Source organism: Rana temporaria, chromosome 1 (assembly GCF_905171775.1).
Source record: "Rana temporaria chromosome 1, aRanTem1.1, whole genome shotgun sequence".
NCBI lineage: Eukaryota > Metazoa > Chordata > Amphibia > Anura > Ranidae > Rana > Rana temporaria.
The window spans coordinates 180,181,122-180,203,297 of record NC_053489.1 but is presented as its reverse complement, the minus strand read 5'-3'; the positions used below and the strand labels follow the sequence as shown (position 1 = coordinate 180,203,297).

General features: G+C 46.8%; 1 protein-coding gene across 1 annotated transcript in view; it reads left to right on the top strand.

The window, feature by feature from the left end:
- The window catches only part of MORN3 (MORN repeat containing 3), a 54,424-nt gene that overhangs the window by 28,023 nt on the left and 4,225 nt on the right, over positions 1–22,176 (top strand). The window contains exon 5 of the mRNA XM_040346936.1: positions 10,053–10,237. Within this exon, the coding sequence (XP_040202870.1) occupies positions 10,053–10,237 (185 nt within the window). The remainder of the gene's footprint in view (positions 1–10,052; positions 10,238–22,176) is intronic.

The following is a 22,176-nucleotide window of genomic DNA, read 5'->3' as shown; positions in this document are numbered from 1 at the left end:
AAGAAAGCCATTTGTTAACCACTTCCGGACCGCCTCCTGCACATATACGTCGGCAGAATGGCACGGCTGGGCACAAGCACGTATATATACGTCCTGTACTTGTACCCAGCCGTGGGTCGCGGGCGCGCACCCGCGGCGCGCTCCCGCGACCCGGTCCGAAGCTCCGGGACCGCGGGTCCCGCGGACCCGATCGCCGCTCGAGTGCGGCGATCAGTCCCCGGAGCTGAAGAACGGGGAGAGCCGTGTGTAAACACGGCTTCCCCGTGCTTCACTGTGGCAGTGTATCGATCGCGTCATCCCCTTTATAGGGGAGACACGATCGATGACGTCACACCTACAGCCACACCCCCCTACAGTTGTAAACACTCACAAAGTGAACCCTAACTCCTACAGCGCCCCCTGTGGTTAACTCCCAAACTGCAACTGTCATTTTCACAATAAAGAATGCAATTTAAATGCATTTTTTGCTGTGAAAATGACAATGGTCCCAAAAATGTGTCAAAATTGTCCGAAGTGTCCGCCATAATGTCGCAGTCACGAAAAAAATCGCTGATCGCCGCCATTAGTATTAAAAAAAAAATGCAAAAAAACTTTCCCCTATTTTGTAAACGCTATAAATTTTGCGCAAACCAACCGATAAACGATTATTGCGATTTTTTTTTACCAAAAATAGGTAGAAGAATACGTATCGGCCTAAACTGAGGAAAAAAAAAATTATATATGTTTTTGGGGGATATTTATTATAGCAAAAAGTAAAAAATATTGAATTTTTTTCAAAATTGTCGCTCTATTTTTGTTTATAGCGCAAAAACTAAAAACCGCAGATGTGATCAAATACCACCAAAAGAAAGCTCTATTTGTGGGGAAAAAAGGACACCAAATTTTGTTTGGGAGCCATGTCGCACGACCGCGCAATTGTCTGTTAAAGCGACGCAGTCCCGAACTGTAAAAACACCTTGGGTCTTTAGCCAGCATATTGGTCCGGGGCTTAAGTGGTTAAAGATATCCATAAAAAGTGTTGTTTAAAGTTTGCCACAAGCCACCTGGGAGACACACCAAACATGTGGAAGAAGGTGCTCTGGTCAGATGAAACCAAAATCAAACTTTTTGGCAACAATGCAAAACGTTATGTTTGGCGTAAAAGCAACACAGCTCATCACCCTGAACACACCATCCCCACTGTCAAACATGGTGGTGGCAGCATCATGGTTTGGGCCTGCTTTTCTTCAGCAGGGACAGGGAAGATGGTTAAAATTGATGGGAAGATGGATGGAGCCAAATACAAGACCATTCTGGAAGAAAACCTGATGGAGTCTGCAAAAGACCTGAGACTGGGACAGAGATTTGTCTTCCAACAAGACAATGATCCAAAACATAAAGCAAAATCTACAATGGAATGGTTCACAAATAAACATATCCAGGTGTTAGAATGGCCAAGTCAAAGTCCAGACCTGAATCCAATCGAGAATCTGTGGAAAGAACTGAAAACTGCTGTTCACAAACGCTCTCCATCCAACCTCACTGAGCGCGAGCTGTTTTGCAAGGAGGAATGGGCAAAAATTTCAGTCTCTCCATGTGCAAAACTGATAGAGACATACCCCAAGCGACTTACAGCTGTAATCGCAGCAAAAGGTACAAAGTATTAACTTAAAGCGGTTGTAAACCCGCGATTGATTTATTTTATTTTTTTCACCTGAAAGGCAAAAGCCATAATGAGCTAGTATGCACCGCATATTAGCTCATTATGAAATACTTACCTCGGAACGAGGTGAGAGGAACTTACCTGGTCCACGCCGAGCGAGATGTCATCTTGACTCGGCGTGTCTGCCGGGTATCGCCGCTCCAGCGCTGTGATTGGCTGGAGCGGCGATGACGTCACTCCCGCGCATGTGCGCGGGAGACTTCAATTCGGCATGGTCCGGCGGCTACCTTTAGCCTTTAGCCTTTTGTCCTTTAGCCGAGGATCCCCGCTGCGCATGCACCGCTGCAATCAGCGGCGCATTGCGAGGAGAATATCTCCTAAACCGTACAGGTTTAGGAGATATTCTTTATATCTACAGGTGAGCCTTATTTTAGGCTTACCTGTAGGTAAAAGTCAAAAATGTGGGTTTACAACCACTTTAAGGGGGCAGAATAATTTTGCACGCCCAATTTTTCAGTTTTTTATTTGTTAAAAAAGTTTGAAATCTCCAATACATTTTGTTCCACGTCATGATTGTGTCCCACTTGTTGTTGATTCTTCAAAAAAAATTACAGTTTTATATCTTTATGTTTGAAGCCTGAATTGTGGCAAAAGGTCTCAAAGTTCAAGGGGGCCGAATACTTTCGCAAGGCACTATATATATATATTTGGACACCGGCACCATTTTCATACGCTTGGGTCTGTATGCCACCAGAATAAAATTAATAAAAGTGCAGATAAACTTGAAGTGCAAACTTTCAGCTATAATTCAAGGGGTTGAACATAAATATCAAGTACAAATTTTAGGAACTGCAACCATTTTTATACACAGTCCCCCCATTTTCAGGGGCTCAAATGTAATTCGACAAATGATTATAATCATAAATAAAATGTAAATTTGTAATATTTTGTTGAAAATCATTTACTGGCAATGACTGCCTGAAGTCTAGAACCCATGGGCATTACCAAAGACTGGGTTTCTTCCTTTCTGATACTTTGCCAGGCTCTAACTCAGGGGTGCCCAATCTTTTGAGGAGCGAGGGTCACTTTATCGACTTGGTAACTGGTCGCGGGCCACAATGAACGTCAGTGGCGTAGCGTGGGTTGTCAGCGCCCGGGGGCAAGGCAAGTAATTTGCTCCCCCTAACCTGTGGAGTTTTAGCACTCCCTGAGTCCCTTCCCTTCCTTCCCTTCCTACAATAGTACTGACCAGCCTGATTCCCACACTAACCACTACACTAACCTACCTACCTTATTCCTACACTGACCTACCTGACTACTGCACTAACCTACCTGATTTCTACACTGACCTACCTGACCACTGCATTAACCTACCTGATTCCTACACTGACCACTACACTAACCTACCTGCTTCCTATACTTGCCACTACACTGACCTACCTGTCCACTATCCTGACCACTACACTACCTGATTCCTACACTGTCCACTACACTACACTGACCACTGCACTGACCACTATACTGCACTGTCCACTACACTACACTGACCATTACATTGTCCACCTTACTGCACTGACCACTACACTGCACTAAACTGACCACTACACTGAACTGACAACTACACTGACCACTGCACTGACCACTAAACTACACTGACTACTACACTACACTGCACTGACCACTACACTGTCCACTTCACTACACTGACCACTACACTACCCTGTCCACCTCACTGAATCGACCACTACACTATACTTCACCGCACTGACAATTACACTGACCGCCTCACTGCACTGACCACTACACTACACTGAGCTGATCACTACACTGTCCACTTTACTGCACTGCCCAATACGTTTTTTTTATTTTTACTGACTCTAACTCTGGCTGGCTGTTCCCTCTCTCCCCAGTCCGTATCCACCCCCTCACCTGCAGTTTATAGCTTTCATCAACCTGGAGGAGAGGGGGACCTGCCATCTAAGAGCAAGACATGGCGGGCCACATCGGCCAGCGGTTGGGCACCCCTGCTCTAACTGCTCTAAATTGGGTTGAAGTCAGGTGATTGACTTGGCAGTTGCAGAATATTCCACTTCTTTTCCTTCAAAAGCTCCTGGGTTGCTTTTGCAGTGTGTTTTGGATCATTGTCTATTTGTACTGTGAAGCACCGTCAAATCAACTTTGCTGCATTTGGCTGAATCTGGGCTGACAGTATATCTCTAAACACTGCAGAATTCATCCGGCTGCATCTGTCTTCTGTCACATCCTCAATAAACACCATTGACCCAGTGCCACTGGAGGCCATGCATGCCCATGCCATCACACTGCCTCCACCATGTTTTACAGATGACGTTTTGAGCTTTAGATCATGAGCTGTTTCAAGCCTTCTTCACACTTTTTTTCTTCCCATCATTCTGGTACAGAATAATCTTGGTTTCACCTGTCCAAAGAATGCTTTTAAAGAACTGGTCTGTCTTTTTTAGATGTTTTTTTGGCAAAGTCTCATCTGGCTTCTTTATTCTTCAGGCTCATGAATGGTTTGCACTAGGGTTGTCCCGATACCACTTTTTTAGGACTGAGTACAAGTACCGATACTTTTTTTCAAGTAGTCGCCGATACCGAATACCGATACTTTTTTTAAAATGTGTCCCCAAATGCAGCGATGTCCCCCCACAGATGCAGCCATGTATCCCCCCATCCAGCCATTGTCTCCCCCCATCCAGCCATTGTCTCCCCCCATCCAGCCATTGTCACTCCCCATGCAGCCATTGTCACCCCCCATGCAGCCATTGTCACCCCCCCATGCAGCCATTGTCACCCCCCCATGCAGCCATGTATCCCCCCATCCAGCCATTGTCACCCCCATCCAGCAATGTATTCCCCCAGCCATTGTCTCCCCCCATCCAGCCATTGTCACCCCCCATGCAGCTATTGTCACCCCCCATCCAGCCATTGTCACCCCCCATGCAGCCATTGTCACCCCCCATGCAGCCATTGTCTCCCCCCATGCAGCCATTGTCACCCCCCATGCAGCCATTGTCTCCCCCCATGCAGCCATTGTCACCCCCCATCCAGCCATTGTCACCCCCCATCCAGCCATTGTCTCCCCCCATCCAGCCATTGTCTCCCCCCATCCAGCCATTGTCTCCCCCCATCCAGCCATTGTCTCCCCCCATCCAGCCATTTTCTCCCCCCATCCAGCCATTGTCTCCCCCCATCCAGCGTCTCACCCCATGCAGCCATTGTCTCCCCCCATCCAGCATCTCCCCCCATCCAGCCATTTTCTCCCCCCATCCAGTGTCTCCCCCCATGCAGCCATTGTCTCCCCCCATCCAGCGTCTCACCCCATGCAGCCATTGTCTCCCCCCATCCAGCGTCTCCCCCCATGCAGCCATTGTCTCCCCCCATCCAGCGTCTCACCCCATGCAGCCATTGTCTCCCCCCATCCAGCGTCTCCCCCCATCCAGCGTCTCCCCCCATGCAGCCATGTCCCGCTTACCTGCATCCCCGCTGCCGCCGACTGTGTAATACGCCGGGAACATTACAACTTTGAATCGCTGTAATGATTGGCGCCGCGCTGCGTATAGACACTCCCCCTCGCTCGGGATTGGCAGTTCACCCGAGCGAGGGGGAGTGTCTATGCGCGGTGCGAATCATTACAGCTATTCAAAGCTGTAATGTTCCCGGCGTATTACACAGTCGGCGGCAGCGGGGATGCGGCGAATGGCGGCGGGATGCGGCGTCACGGCGGGGGGGGGGGCGGGGGGCTAAGTATTCTATATTGGTATCGGGGGTATTTGCGGGAGTACGAGTACTCCCGCAAATACTCGGAATCGGTCCCGATACCGATACTAGTATCGGTATCGGGACAACCCTAGTTTGCACCTTGTGGTGAACCCTCTGTATTTGCTCTTGTGAAGTCTTCTCTTGATTTTAGACTTTAACAATGATACGCTCACCTCCTGGAGAGTGTCCTTTACTTGTCTGGATGTTGTGAATAGGTTTTCTTTACCATAGAGAGGATCCTGCGATCATCGATCAATGTTGTGTTCCATGGACGTCCAGTCCTTTTTATGATGTTGAGCTCACCAGTGCATTCTTCTTTCCTCAGAATGTACCAAACAGTTGATTTGGCCACTTCTAATGTTGCTGCTATCTCTCCGATGGAATTGTTTAGTTTTTGAAGCCTTACAGTGGCCTGTTTCACTTGCATGGACAGCTCCTTTTTAAAGCATGATGTGGGTTCACAGCAATGGATTCCAAATGCAAATACCACACTTAGAATCAACTCCAGACCTTTTACCTGCTTAATTGATGAAAAAGTAATGATGGAGTAGCCCACAGCTAGCCATGAAACAACATTTGATTTTAATTGTCCAGTTACTTTGAAAGGGGGTGGCTATTCTTAAGAGCTGTAATTCTTAAACCCTTCCTTCGATTTAGATGTACAGTCCCTCAAATTAAACATGAGAGTGTTCACTTTCAGCCCATATCCATTACATAACTATAGCTTGAATGTGTTTTGGTAAATACCTGAAAAAAATTGAGCTTGTGTCCAAATATATATGGACCTAACTGCATATAGTGCAGCAGGCTGCTGCCCCAAAAACGTGAGATCCAGGATTGTCTGTGTGTAGCTTTCCCTCTATCTTCTATTACACTAACCAGCCGCGTACATGTGAATAGAGCGTTCTTGGTTAGTGCAGAAACTGGACTTTGCCAGATATGCAAATCATGCATGTATGTGTATCTGTTCACTATTATCCATGGCCAGCTTTAAAATCATCATAGACCAACAGAAATCTCACTGAGAATAAGTGACAAGGGTGCATTTATGATCTGATAAAACATTAGTTTTCTTCTTATCACACTTCAGCTGACTCCCACACTGCTCACTCCAAACTGTTGCCTTTTACACTTTAATCTTTTGCATCAATTGAAGCTGTCAGGCTGTTTATGCTTATAATCATGAATTACCCACTGCCTTTATAATGAGAAAATGTGGCTTTAAATGCACCTATATATATCAACTATACGTTGGAAAGTGTTTAAACCAGGGGTCTCAAACCGGTGACCCTCCAGCTGTTGCAGTACTACAATTCCCATGAGGCATTGCAAGGCTGACAGTTACAACATGACTCCCATAGGCAGAGGCATGATTTGACTTGTATTTCCACAACAGCCGGAGGGACGGCATTTTGAGACCCCTGAAACTTTAAACCAATAACACACACAAATAAGATTTTTACACTAAAAGCTGGCCATATATTATACAATTTTCTAGTTCAATGTTCTTCAACTACGTAGTGCAAGGGTCTGCCTGACGGCATACAACTTTGAAAGTGTTTAGGTCTGACCTCATATTTAATGGTTTTGGCAAAGCTAAAGGAAAACTGTATAATTTATAGCCAGCGTTGGCTGATTACAACAGCTTCTGGCATAGGGTGACCATTAATGCGCGTTTACTGTGCAGCTACCTCCTATGGAAGAGTAGCAATGATGACTGACTAGGAAACTCTATTCTTGCTGATGATTCCCCCCACCAAAAAAATGGGTTTGAGATTAGGAGTAGCCTACAGATACTGCATAATTTCCCACTCTCAGCCAATTAGCCAAGAGATCGTTTAATCTGTCGGTCTGTGGTATCTGATGGATAACACAATGTACAGATTGCAAAAGTCCAAAGTATGGAACATACAGTAGAGCATACAGAGTTCAGTGGTCCAATGTATGTAAAATATAATACAGCCTACGTATTCCTAAGTATGTCACGTACAAGGCGTACAGTGTTGATTGGTCCACGTTATTTGACATAAAGCATGGGTTGGATCTGGAGTATGTAACATACAGCACAATGTATTAGGTATGGTAGTCTGTAATGTAAGTAATTAAAGGGGAGGTTCACCCTAAAAACGACTTTCTATTATTACATTGGCCCCCCACATTACAATACAATTATACCTATAATGTTTTTTTTTATGCTGTACATACCTTGGTACAGCTAATTCACCCGTGGCTTCTGGGTTGCGAGTCCCGCGGGAGTGGGCGTTCCTAACATGCTGGTGATTGACGTGATGACCAAAAACGAGCTCCCCCCCGTTGCGTAAGCTGCGTCACGATTGCCGAAAGGAGCCGAACGGCGGTGCGCAGGCGCAGTATAGCGCCGACTCGCCGTTCGGCTCCTTTCGCCAATCGTGACGCAGCTTACGTGACGGGGGGAGCTCGTTTTTTGTCATCACGTCAATCACCAGCATATTAGGAACGCCCACTCCCGCGGGACTCGCAACCCGGAAGCCACGGGTGAATTAGCTGTACCAAGGTATGTCAAGCATAAAAAAAAACATAATAGGCATAATTGTATTGTAATGTGGGGGGCCAATGTAATACTAGAAAGTCGTTTTTAGGGTGAACCTCCCCTTTAAGTAATGTACAGAACAGTGTAGAGAGTGCAGTTTAACCACTTCAGCCTTGGAAGGATTTTGCCACTTCTGACCAGGCCATTTTTTTTGTGATACGGCACTGCGTCACTTTAACTGACAATTGCGCGGTAGTGCGACACTGTACCCCAACAAAATTTATGTCATTTTTTTCCCACAAATAGAGCTTTCTTTTAGTGGTATTTGATCACCCCTGCGTTTTTTCGCTATAAACAAAAAAGAGCGACAATTTGGAAGAAAACACAATATTTTTTTACTTTCTGCTATAATAAATACAATTTCTCTTCTTTCTCTGCGCTCCCCCACCCCAAAGCACCTTGTCCCCATGCTGATGGGTACAAGAGCCTCTTCCTGACAACCTTGGGCAGTAGTTGACGGGGTCTGAGGGTGGGGGGTTTATCGAAATCTGGAAGCCCTCTTTAACAAGGAAGCCCCCAGATCCTGACCCCCCACCCCATGTGAGCAAGGCCTACTCATTCACCAAAAAAGGTGTCAAAAAGAAATAAAAACAGTGCACAGGTTTTAGACATAGTCCTTTATTAAAGCAGCTTCTACGTGTCTTCTCCCCTCTCCTGTTCTTCTCCCTCCTCCGGTGATGTCTTCTCCCCTCTCTGGTTCTTCTCCCTCTGCTGTCTTCTTCCTCTGGTTCTCCTGTTGCCTCTGGTTCTTCTCTTCTCCTGACGTTAGCTCCCGCAGTTATGTGAGCTCCACTCTCCGCCGGTTCTTTTATAGACACAGGGCATGGCCATCTGTTGATATCATCTGGAGACCCCACCCCCTTGTAATGTCACCGCCCGGGCATGATGGGGTGGTGACATCACAAAAGGGCAAGGTCTACGAATGATGTCACCGAATGCCCACACCCTGTGTTTTTAAAAGAACTGCTATGGAGCAGAGTTTGTATAACTGCGAGAGCCAGTGTCGGGAGAAGACATCAGAGGAAGAAGAACCGGCGGCAGAAGAAGACAGTGGAGGGAGAAGAACTGGAGAGGGGAGAAGACATGACCGGAGGAGTGAGAAGAACCTGAGAGGGGAGAAGAACTGGAGAGGGGAGAAGACCGGAGGGAGAAGATGCGTTGGAGTTGCTTTAATAAAGGACTATGTCAAAAACCTGTGCACTGTTTTTATTTATTTTTGACACCTTATTTGGGTAAATAAGTAGGGGTACAATCAGTGGCGGCACGTGATTAGAGCTGGAAGCTCTAAAAGGCTTCAAAAAAGGGTGGGCTCGGGGCGGGAGTGCCGCCAGCTGACCAGAGGGGGGGGGGGTTGATTGCCCTCCCTAACAAAAAAACACCAATGTACCCCTTACTCATCCACATAGGGTGTGGGTTAAAGGGGGCTTCCAGGTTTTGATAGCCCCCTGCTTTGTGCCACCCCCACATTTACCTTCTTTTCGCACTAGCTACTGACCTGCAGAGAGCCATTCCTTTCTACCAGACAGATACACATTGGGCATCTGTGTAGAAAACCCTCTCTAAGGCCCCTTTCACATGGACGGATCCCGTGAGGATCCGTACTTTTCTCATCCGCTTGCTCAGCGGGGAACGCTCCGTTGATCCCCACTGAGCAGGCAGATGACAGGGAGGTCCCTTCACACTGTGCAGGGACCACTCTGTCAGATCTCTGCTCTCCCCTATGGGGGGAACGAATTAATACAGACCGTCTGTCTGTTTTCACCCGATCCGCAGACGGATGGAAAAATAGGATTTTCCTCTGTCTGCAGAATCGGACCATAGCGGGGACCGATGAGATCGGGTGTCAGCAGATGTTCATCCGCTGACACCCGCTATCCCATAGGGATACATGTATGTCCGTTATTCATCCGAAAACGGATGGATGAAATACGGACATACAGTCTGCATGTGTGAAAGGGGCCTAAGGGCTGCAGTTTTCAATAAGAGCCACTAGTTGCCCATTTGTGGAGCCTGAATCTGGAGCTGATTTGTTTTTTGTTATTTTGCGTCCATTAACAGCAAATGAAAACCGTTATGAGGGTTCATGGAAGAATGGGAAAAAACACGGCTGTGGAAGGTTTTATTACCTGGATAAGGGGCAGATGTATGAAGGAACATGGGTGGAGGATATCCCTAAGTGTGGAACAGTGGTGGACTTTGGACGTGCAGAAGCATCTATGCCAACAAAGTATCCTATTCCCGAGGTAACTTTTTATTGATATTTATATTACATGTCTTCTGATTTTGTCTACTTTTATCCGATTCAGAATTGAAAGGCTGTGCTGTAAGCCTAGGTTCACACTAATGCAGTGCAAAAAAAACCTGCAATCCATGCGTGTATCCTGCATCCCATTCACATGCCCTTGCGATCCGCAGCAGGTGTCAGCGCAATCTTAGCGACACCCCAAACGCAGGTCGAAAACGCAGTGCTTTTGCCTGCACCAGTTTGCCTGATCCAGTTGTAGTGCAGTTCCAAATTTGGTGCATGCATGATTTTGGTGCCATTTGAGCCCATACAAAATAAATGGGCTCAAATCAGACCGCACTGAATTGCATGTGAATTGAAGAGGAATGCAGTGCGGAACCTGTGCGATTCACATGCAGCTCATAGTGTGAACCGAGGCTAAATGATAGTTGCCCTAGAGCTAAACTTGATAACATTTTTGCACAAGCTGAAATAATGGGAAAGCCCTCGCGAAGCTGCAGTACCCAAGACTTGTCTGCGAAAGCTTGTGGTTTCCCACTGACCTTTACCAAATCCTGTCATTTCCTCTGGATAGGCCAACAGTCATCTAATACCCATGGGTACTTTTAGGCCTTATGTACATTGCTGCTGCTAAACGGACGTTTAGGAGCAGTTGGGCATTTTTTTCAACTGCCGCTGAACTCTCCTCTATGTTATCTTATCAGTACATGTACACTGGGTCGTTTATAGTCATTTCTAGGCATTTCAAGCGCGAAACGCTTCAAAACGCAGCTAAACGTGGTTACCCGCATTTAGCTGCGTTTCGTTTACAGACGTTTTTCATTTTTGCCTATTTAAAAAAAATATATAATAATTTTTTTTGTTTTTTTTAATAAACGCTTCTAAGTGCAAACGCAGCTAAACGCGGCATGTAAACGTGGCAAAACGGAAGTTTTAAACGTGGGTTACTATCTGTAAAGTTAAATCGTTCAGGAGATATTGTAAAAACATCCTGTGTACATTAAGCCTTACAGTTTTAAAACAATACCTTTGGTGACACCCTCATAGGGTGTGCCTGTATAAACAAAATATGTATCATTTCCAGATACTCATATCATGAGCAATGGGAATGTTCTATTAACATGAATTCTGAAAACATGTAGAGAATTTCCCTGGTCCAAAGAACTTTGTCAAAGATACCATCTGCTTCCTCTGGTTCTTTGCCTGTATCCTGTTTCCGCAACTTACATACAGTGCTTAAAATGTACAGTAGTCTTACCACAGAACTGACTTCTTTCCAGCGTAATGCACGGGAAAGAAATGCTTTAGAACAGCTTTTGTGAGCTGGGCATTCACTGAAAAATCCATGCACACCAGCTGGTACATCAGAGTTCCAATAATCCGCTAAAAATGTTGGGACACATTAGATTTTCGTTGAATCTAACTGCAATACAACGGATCTAAGGATTTAATGTTTGTATACAATTACTGGCCACTTTATTAGGTACACCTGTTCAATTTCTTGGTAACACAAATTGCTAATCAGCCACACATGGCAGCAACTCAATTAGGCATCTAGACGTGGTGAAGATGACTTGCTGAAGTACCGAGCATCAGAATGGGGAAAAAAGGGGGTTTACGTGACTTTGAACGTGGCATGTTGTTGGTGCCAGACAGGCTGGTCTGAGTATTTCAAAAACTGCTGATCTACTGGGATTTCCACACACAACCATCTCTCTAAGGTTTACAGAGATTGGTCCAAAAAAGAGAAAATATCCAGTGAGCAGAAGTTGTGTGGATGAAAATGCCTTGTTGATGTCAGAGCTAAGAAAAGAATGGGCAGACGGAGATGATAGAAAGGCAACTCAAATAACCACTTGTTACAACCAAGGTATGCAGAATATCCTCTCTGAATGCACAACACATCGAACCTTGAAGCAGATGGGCTACAGGAGCAGAAGACCACACCGGGTGCCACTCCTGCCAGCTAAGAACAGAAAACCGAGGCTACAATTCACACAAGCTCAAAATTGGACAATAGAAAATTAGAATAAACGTTGCCTGGTCTGATGATTCTCGATACCAGCTATGACATTCAGATTGTAGGGTCAGAATTTGGCGTAAACAACATGAAAGCATGGATCCATCCTGCCTTGTATCAACGGTTCAGGGTGGTGGTGTAATGGTGTGAGGGATATTTTCTTGGCACACTTTGGGCCCCTTAGTACCAATTGAGTATTGTTTAAACACCAGGGCCTACCTGAGTATTGCTGACCACGTCCATCCCTTTATGACTACAGTGTACCCGTCTTCTGATGGCTCCTTCCAGCAGGATAATGCACAATGTCACAAAGAATGTAGATGAAAATATGGCAGAAAACATTCGTATGTATGATTACGAATTTATTAACATTTATAACTTGAGCTTTTTTTAAGGAACAGCTCAATCTATTAGCAGGTCATTTAATCATGCGCTTGGAAGCTTGTTGTATGCAGAGAATATTCAATAGAACAAGATCCTGGACTGCCGCACTCCTTAAAACAACCAAAGCGATGCAGTCAAAACGTTGTGAACAACAGGAAAAAGGTGGCTGACATGTTTCACATCATGTGATGCCTACTCATAGCTAGTATGCAGAGAATACTTTACTTTCATGGAGGATTAGCAATGCATGTCTTACAGGAAACAGGACATCACAAGTACATATATTGAGGAAAGACAAGCACTTCCTCTGGTTACCTTACCATAGAATACACATTATAACACTGCAGTACCACCTGCTGGATATTAAAGTATAATGCATGTGTGTGTGTGTATATATATATATATATAATATGTAATATAGTTAATAGTCACATTAGAAAGCTTCTTTACATTACATGCTGCTGTTTCTTTTAACACAACCGGTGAATGAATGAATGAATGAATGATCTGGGTTGATGTCTTATGTACACAATCGATGGCTTTCTTTCATGCCATCCAATGTGTACAACTATGTTGCTAGCTGTGATTGGTCAATTTGATCACATGCTACAGACAGGGCCAATCACAGCCCATCTGTACCATGTGATTAGCTTTGACCAATCACAACTAATCACAACAAAACAGACTGAATCAGTTTCATTCAGTAAAATGCTTGCTTATAGCAATGTAATGCACTGAACTGCCGATGAGTTCAGTCCTCCTACATGCAGATGACTACTGCCAATAAGATTCAGTTCTCCTCCATGCTGATGACTGCTGCCGATGTGATCCAGTCTTCCTCCATGCTGATGACTACTGCCGATGTGATCCAGTCCTCCTCCATGTTGCCACCTGCCAATAGTGTCCATGCCTGCTCCATGTTGCCACCTGCCGATGGGGTCCATGACTTCTTCATGCTGCTGTCTGTTGTCAATCCTGCCACGGGTGACCTGCAGCCAGCTGCCCCGCTGGATTATGCTGCTTCCAGGGCTGCTGCCCCACTGGACTATGATGAGTTCCGGGCTGCTGCCCAGCTGGACTACGTTGACTGTTTTAAACATCTGCCTGTTGATGGGTCTGAGGCTTCATTAATTCCACCTAGACCGTTTTGGGACCCCGTCAGGGTACGTACCAAGCTTTTGGACATTGGCAGCGGGGTACCTAGTCAGTATGCAGACCCCAGTGGTAGAGCATTATGGAGCATCCAGAGGCCGCTCCTTAAGGGGGGGTACTGTTAGGATTGAGTTCACCTGCTGGTGGCACTGTCCTGTTATGGGCTGTTTGCTGCAACTCCAGTGTCCACCAGCAGGTGTCTCCCAGGAGCCAGCAGGCTGTAGTAATCAGGCACATGTTCAGCTGCCAGGGGGCTACTTAAGTCTGCTCCATCATGAGTCTGATCCTTTCCTTGCTATCAGTTTGATCCTGACGGCCTGATCCAGCATACACTCCTCTGTCTGGCTCTTGTCCCCTCTGTCTTGCTCTTACCCTCTCTGTCTTGCCCCCCCCTCTGCCTTGCTCCTGCTTAAGTTCTCAGCCTTGATCTCCTCTACTTCCCATCCCTGCTTTCCCTGTAACCTTAGCAGTATACTGTATATTTGTAATTCATTAGTAGTTAGGTTTATTAGTTATTCTGGTTCTTGTGTTTGGGGGTTTGGTTCTTGTTTGTCGGTTGGGGTTGTTCAAGTTTGTTGTTTGCTGCCTGTTGACTGTAAATAAATATCACTTAAAGGATAAATACATTGTTTTGTCTCAGTTCCCTTGTGTAGCTACGTGTCTGGTCTCCTTAGCTGCTGATCCCTGACAACGAAAGAAGGATGGTTAGACTTATAACATATCGTATGCCGCAATAGGACTTGCAAAAAATCTTGTCCAAACACACTGGGCTAATTTGAGGAAAAAGCCCAGAATATCAAAGTTTGTCATTCATAAATTGCAGATAAAATGGAAAGGAGGGGCAAATTCAATAAAGAATGAACAGGTCTATAGGAAATACAGTAGTCTGAAAAAAATGATGTTCTGCACCTAAAGGCACCTTCCATAGGCACCTTGCACATAAGAGCATCTTCCAGTGTCCAAAGTGTAGATTCTGCAAATATTGTATTTTCAAACAGAGATAGTTACACAGATGGGCAATATAATTAGAAGCAAACATTGTGTGTATCTCTTCCTATATGAATGTGACGTATACAATGACTGTAAGATAGATAAGAAAAATGTTGGAAGCCAGGGACAACACTACCAAGGCCCTCAACTTACATTATTGACTTACGTCAACTAATAGGGAGGGCTGCTTTCTGGCCATGGGTGCGGAGAAGGCGTTTGACAGGGTGGCCTGGGACTATATGGATGCGGTTCTGCTGGCCCTGGGAAGCTGCATGCGGGCCTTCATTGGAGCGCTTTATGCCAGACCCGGAGCCAGGGTTCTGGTCAATGGCCACCTGTCGAACGCCTTCCCCATCCACAATGGGACCAGACAGGGGTGCCCCCTGTCTCCCTCGTTATATATCCTTACCTTGGAATCCTTCCTCCGTAACATCCACGCAAATCCGAACATAAAAGGCATAGAGGTACATGATAGGGAATATAAGATCACCGCCTTCGCGGATGACATCTTGCTCTTCCTTACATCCCCGCTGACATCCCTGCCCAACCTAATGCTAGTCTTAGAGCAATTCAAGACTATTTCAAACCTGAAAATTAATTATTCAAAATCTTACGCGTTGAATGTCTCTTTGCCCCCTAAACTAGTTCGGCTCTGTCAGGCAAATTTTCCTTTTCATGGAAAACAGACGCTATTACTTACTTAGACATTCAACTTCCTAGTAGACTAAAAGACTTGTACGAAAAACACTTCTTGTCAGAATTGAAACTTATACAGCAGGATCTCCAGAGGTGGGACGCCCCTACCATCTCCTGGTTTGGTCGGGCCTCAATACTAAAAATGATTGTACTCCCCTGCTTATTGTATAAACTGCAAACAATCCCGATTCGCTTGCCACCCTCCTTTTTTACAGCTTACAGGCGAATGTGCAGAACTTTTATCTGGGGGGGGGGGGGGGTAAGGTGGCGTGTGTAGGATGGGCAAAGTTAGTACTCCCAAAGTCGGGGGGTGGAATTGGACTCCCAGACCTGCAGAGGTATAACTGGACGGTTCACCTAACCAGGGTGGTAGATTGGAGACTACATACCAACTATAAGGGCTGGGTGTTGCTGGAAAAACTGATCTCTGGTAATGAACTCCATCTCCTACCCTGGTTCTCAAAGAAACACATTCTGACTGGTATCTATTTTCACCCTCCGGTCGGAGCAACCCTGCATGCCTTTGATAGGGCTTGCAAGGTACACTCGCTTTCGAATACATACTGTGTAGTCACGCCCGTCAGGGGTAACCCAGACTTTCCCCCTGGTATGGAAGGGGCCTTCCTAGCAGCAGAATGGCCCTACGCAGATATGCAGGCCAAGCATTTTTTTTCCAGAGGAAGGTTTCTCCGCCAGGGTGAACTTGCATCCTTGTCCAAAACAAAGTCTTTCCCTTTTGAGCCTATCTCCAATTGAAGCATTTCCTGGACAGTCCTGTGAATAGAGAGAGTTTTTCAAAGTCCCCCACGGTGTTGGAATCGCTCCACAGAGTCACCTGATCTCAGGGCTTTATGCCACAATGTTTGGGGAACCTTATGCTTCACCGAGATCGGAGCATGCCTATTGGGAGGCCGAGCTGGATACGGCGATTGATGATGCTGCCTGGGATCGAGTACATTTGTACATCCACAAGGGCTCCCTGAACGTCCATACCCAGGAAAATGGCTACAAAATCAAAACGAGGTGGTACAGAACCCCGGAGATACTCCACAAATTCATCCCAGAGGTGTCAGACCAATGCTGGAGATGTGAGCGGGATCTGGGCACGCTCCTCCACATCTGGTGGGCGTGCCCATTGATTCAGCCATACTGGCGCAAGGTGCATGAAGTGGTGACTGAGATATCTTCGCTTGCTTTGGAGTTCTCTCCAGCGCAGTACCTACTCCATCTCTCAAAAATTCCCCATAAGAAATACTACAGATCACTAGCTATGCATATGGTCAATGCTGCCAGGCTCTGCCTGCCAGTACACTGGAGGTCTAAGTTGCCCCCTTCCGTCAAAGAATGGGTGTTGCGGGTTAACCAGGTAGCATCAATGGAGGAATTGATTTGTACCACAAAAGACAGAATAGAGCATTTTTCAGTAACATGGCTTGGCTAGAATACCGACACTCTCAGCGGTTTCAGGACCTTATTCGAGGCAATCCTTGAAAGGCATACTAGAGGTCACCAAACCTCTCACATCATTGGGGGTTTATTGGGGTGGGCAGTTGGTGGCGATTCCACCCCCTCCCCACATATTCCCCCTGCAGTGCCTCCCTCATCTTCTATTCTCCCCTCTCCCTCTTTCCCCTACTTCTCTCTCCTGTCCCCCCCCCCTTTTTTTGTTTGGTTTTATGTTGCAAAATATGGTGGTCGAATCCCGACATAGCTGTCGGGCATTACTCTTACTCTTTTTTTTTTTCTTCCAAAAAATCCAAGTTTATTAAAATGTATAAACAGGTATACAAGCATTTGTAACAATGGGTCAACATTCCCCATATATTCATTGGCAAAAACAATTACGGTTTTCCAAAGCTACTCCATTCCCTTCCACAGGTGTATCCCCCGGCATAAGCATATAAATATGTACATCCCGACCTTGTACATCATAAAAAGGAACTTTTGCATCGACCGTACAGCCTGCTAGGTCCCAAGTGACTCCCCCCCGTCCAACCCCTCTCTGTCTCACCCCGAGCTTTAACACCACCATACTCAAACTGTACACGTTTCACCATCCTCCAGCCATCTATCCCATACATGAGAAAAATTTTGTGGTCTCCCTCTATGTGTGTAAATCGTTTTCCTGTAAGGGAGAATAGCATTCACATCCTTTTTCCAGTCCCTCAGTGTCGGCGCCTCCGTTTGCATCCATACCTTGGCCACTGCCTTCCTAGCCAGGAATAACGTTTCACTCATAAAGATTGCTTGGTACTTTTCTATATCTACATCAGGCAACAGTCCCAACAGACACAACTTCGGGTCCATGCCCACCGGGGTTCCCATATTATCATGCAGAAATGGAGTCACCTGCAGCCAGTATGCTTGTACATCCGAGCAGTGCCACATCATATGATAAAATGACCCCTCCTCAGCTGCGCACATGGGACACAGAGGGCTCCTTGTGGTTTGAAATTTCGCCACTCTCTGTGGTGTAATGTATGCCTGGTGCAGTATGTACAGTTGAGTTAACCTGTCTGACAGCTTAGGGGACGCAGCTCCAACCCCCTCCAGCACCTCTTCCCACTCCGTGTCATCTATGGGGCCCACGTCTCTCTCCCACTTTAATTTGGCTGCCTGCGCTATCTTGCTGGTCCTACGTCTCCTAATGACATAGTAACAATTGGACGTGAGTCCAGTGGACTCCCTCCCAAAAATCACATCCAGCACCTGTGGGGCGCTCACATCTATACCGGTCGAGCCCAACTGGGCTCTAAGGGCGTGCCTGAGTTGCAAGTATCTAAAGTGGAGTTGCGGCGGAAGGGAGAACTCCTCCCTGAGTCTGTTGTATGGCTTTGGGCCCGTGACCAACATGACCTGAGACAGATACAGTATCCCATACGAAGCCCATACCCCTGGATCAGGGACCGTATCTAACTCTGGCAGGGAGCTATTTTTCCACAATGGGGTATGTGAATGTACGTGACTCCCACCTTGTTTTTTAAGGCCAACGTCCCATACCTTTTGATGGTGTACTAGCATTTCTGCCCCAAATCTGGCGGTCCTGCATCCTCCATGACCTCTCCTGTATAGGAGTGTGTAAAGGGCTATCCGGCTTATTACAAACTAGTGACCTATACCTCTGCGACTCAGACGTGTTGAAATAGTAGAAGTGTGACAATTGCGACGCTATGTAATAATCCTGTATATCAGGGAGAGAGCACCCCCCCTCTGTGTTCGGATTTTGAAGTATACGCCATGCCAGCTTATGCCTGCCTGCCCCCCACACAAAAGAGTTTAAGATAGCTTCAAGTTGTTTAAAAATCTTAAGGGGTATATAGAGGGGAGCATGCCAGACCATATATAGAATTTTGGGCAATAGGATCATCTTAATCAAGTTTATTCTACCCATCACCCCTAGGGGTAACTTCGCCCATGCCTGCATTCTAGCTTTGACCACCGCAAAGAGTGGTTCCACATTCAGAGGGACATAATCTCTAAGATTCCTCGTGACCTGTACCCCCAGGTATTTAACTTCTGCCACTCTCTGTAATGGTAAGTCATGGGACACTGCGGGGGGGGGGGGGGGGGGAACTGATCCAGAGGGAGAATTTTGGACTTATCCCAATTGATCCGTAGGCCGGAGAATCTCCCCACCTCCTCTATAATATTAAGTGCTGCCCTTAGTGAGGGGCCCTGGTCCTCCAGATATAAAATTGTGTCGTCCGCATATAGGCCGATCTTTTCCCAGGTGTCTCCCTTCCTGAGTCCCACCACCTCCGAGCTAAGTCTGATGGCAATCGCCAACGGCTCCGCTGCCAACGCATATAACAGCGGAGACAGGGGACATCCCTGTCTCGTACCTCTCTCCAGGGAAATCTGTTCCGATAACCACCCATTCACGAACACCCTTGCCTTGGGAGTCTGGTATAACAACTGCACCCATTTAATAAATCGTGGGCCAAATCCGTAACATTTCAGGCATTCCCATAGGTACAGCCACTCGACTGAGTCGAATGCCTTAGCTGTATCCAAAGCAACTACCACCCGGGTTCCCACATTGTCATGCTGCGCTTGTATGTTCATGAACAACCTCCTAATGTTCATTGCTGTGTTCTTCCCAGGCATAAACCCCGTTTGGTCCCCATGAATCAGTGAGAGGATCACCGAGTTCAATCTAGATGACAGTATCTTGGCTAAGATTTTAATGTCCACCGGAAGTAGTGATATTGGCCTATAAGATTCTGGGTATTGATGGTCCTTGCCCGGTTTAGGAAGAACAATTATCTGTGCTTCCTGCATAGAGGAGGGGAGGGTTCCCAATTCAAATATAGAGAGATATAACACCCTCAACCTGGGGATCAGTGTCTCTGAATATGTAGTGTAAAATTCTAGCGGGAGGCCGTCTAGGCCAGGAGCCTTAGACTTGGCCAGTTGCGATAGCGCCGTGGCTATATCCTGGGTAGTAATTGGGGCTTCCAGCATCTGCACTTGCACCCGGCTCAGCTTTGAAAATTGCAGTGTGTGCAAATAAGCCCGTATTTCCTGTGGCGTGTGTGTACTTTGAGATCTATATAGTTCCTCATAAAAATGTCTGAACCTATCTGCCACCACTGGAGGGTCCGTAATGATCGAGCCGTCCGGCTCCTTCAGTGAGACCACCACTGGCGGCCTATCCTCCAGGTGCGCCAAATACGCCAACATCTTCCCCGCTTTCTCCCCATGCTCATACACTCGTGCCTTGCTGAAAAAAAATGCGCTGTTTGGCCTTCTCCATATGTAACTGCGTTACCATCCTAGTCTGCATTCTTACCTTGGTCAAATTCTCTATTGTGGGCTGATTATTAAAAACAGTCTCAAGATCCTGCAGCGCACATTCTGCACTGTTCACAACTAATTTGGAGCTCTGTTTAAGTCTACGTATCCTAGTGTCTAACACCCTGCACACCTGAGTTTTAAACTGATCCCATCGGGAATGAATATCCGTGTAACCCTGACCCTCCGGAAATATGAACTGCAGTTCCCTCTCTATGCTGTCATGATCAGTCAAGGCTGTCAGCCAAAAGGGGTTAAGCCTCCACCCCCTCACAGGGGCCCTATCTAGCAAAGATAACTGTACCCAACATGGCGAGTGATCTGACAGGGCCCTAGGAGCAAACCCGGCCCCCCCCACCCTTGGCAGCAGTGCAGCTGAGACCAACACATAATCAATGCGAGACATAGTAGCATGGCTGGTTGAATGGCAGTTGGGGTTCCTAAGCTTGGGGTTCCTTTGTCTCCACACATCCACCACAGCAAATTCTTTCATCAGGCGTCCCAGTCTGGACAAACCGGGGGACCCCACATGTCCCCCCGGCATTGCTGGTTTATCCAGGCCGGGGTCCATGACCATATTAAAATCTCCCATCCACACAGCCGGTACCGTCGGGTGCCTAGCCATAAATGCCAAACCCTGCGTGACAACTTCCGAGCTGTAGGGAGGAGGGATATAGCATGCTATCAACAACATAGGCATTCCCCCTATGCGTACATGTAAGAATAAATATTTCCCCTGCTGATCCGACTCCAGTGTAAGCAATTCAAAAGGGGTGGCCTTTGACACTAGCAGTGAAACACCCCTGGAGAAACTGGAGTGGGTGCTATGATAAGCCCATCCAATCCATGGGCGCTTCAGTGCGGACTGTAAATGACCGGTAACGTGCGTTTCTGTTAAAGCAATAACGTTCGCCTTTTGCGCTTTAAGATATGCTAGGGCCGCCGTGCGCTTAATTTCATTTCTCACCCCCCTCACGTTCCACGTTAGAAATTTAATAGAGGTCATGGTACCTTTAAAGATAGCTTATGGGGTCGGATCTGCAGCACAACATTCCCATTCACCTGTGTATCCTTCATTAATCTTCGGACATCCCATTTCCCTGTTTTTGCATATGTACATTGCCATAACCCATCTATATACCACATACTCCAATACAGCAATCGTTCAGGGTCCCCAACAGTGGCCCTGATATTTCTCAACACCCCACCCCCCACCCAGCCCAGCACCTCCCCAACATGGTGTGAGCATACAATCCCCAACCAACAGAACCCATATGTAAGAGAAAAAAAACACTTCTTCCAGCAGGAAAACCTGACTGGGGGCACGGATCTTAGGTTCTGTGTGTACCATGGCTAGACCACCATACACTCGTCTAACGGGACGATTGTTCACTGAGCAATACGTGGATTCGATACGGGGAAAACATAACATATCCCAGATTTTACAGTTCCTTTGCTCCTCTGGCTCACCAGATCCAGCGCTCTTTGCCGTCCCCATCGCTTTATTGAACTGTTGCAGGATCCTGTTCTTGTCCACTGCGGCATAAAAGCATATCTGAGAAGGGACTTACACCCCCCCCACCCCCCCCCCGGAGGGGTTCAATGCCAGATCACATGCCATCTCTGATGCAGTCCCCCACTATTCCCTGGGCCCCATGTCCAGGACCCACAAACAAAATTAACCCCCCCCGGGGGATGAGGGACATCCAAATATCAATGTCACAGTCTAGGGGTCGCTTATTATTCAGCAGCATGTCCCATTTGCACAGCTTTATACAGGATAGGGGAGGGGGGGGGCCCACCTTCCTCCTCACCTCGTGCAGCCTGTCCCCCACCCCCCCCCCCCGTGCGTTACTCACAGATTTCCAAAACAGGCCTCACTCCTGTCTCCCCTTCCGATC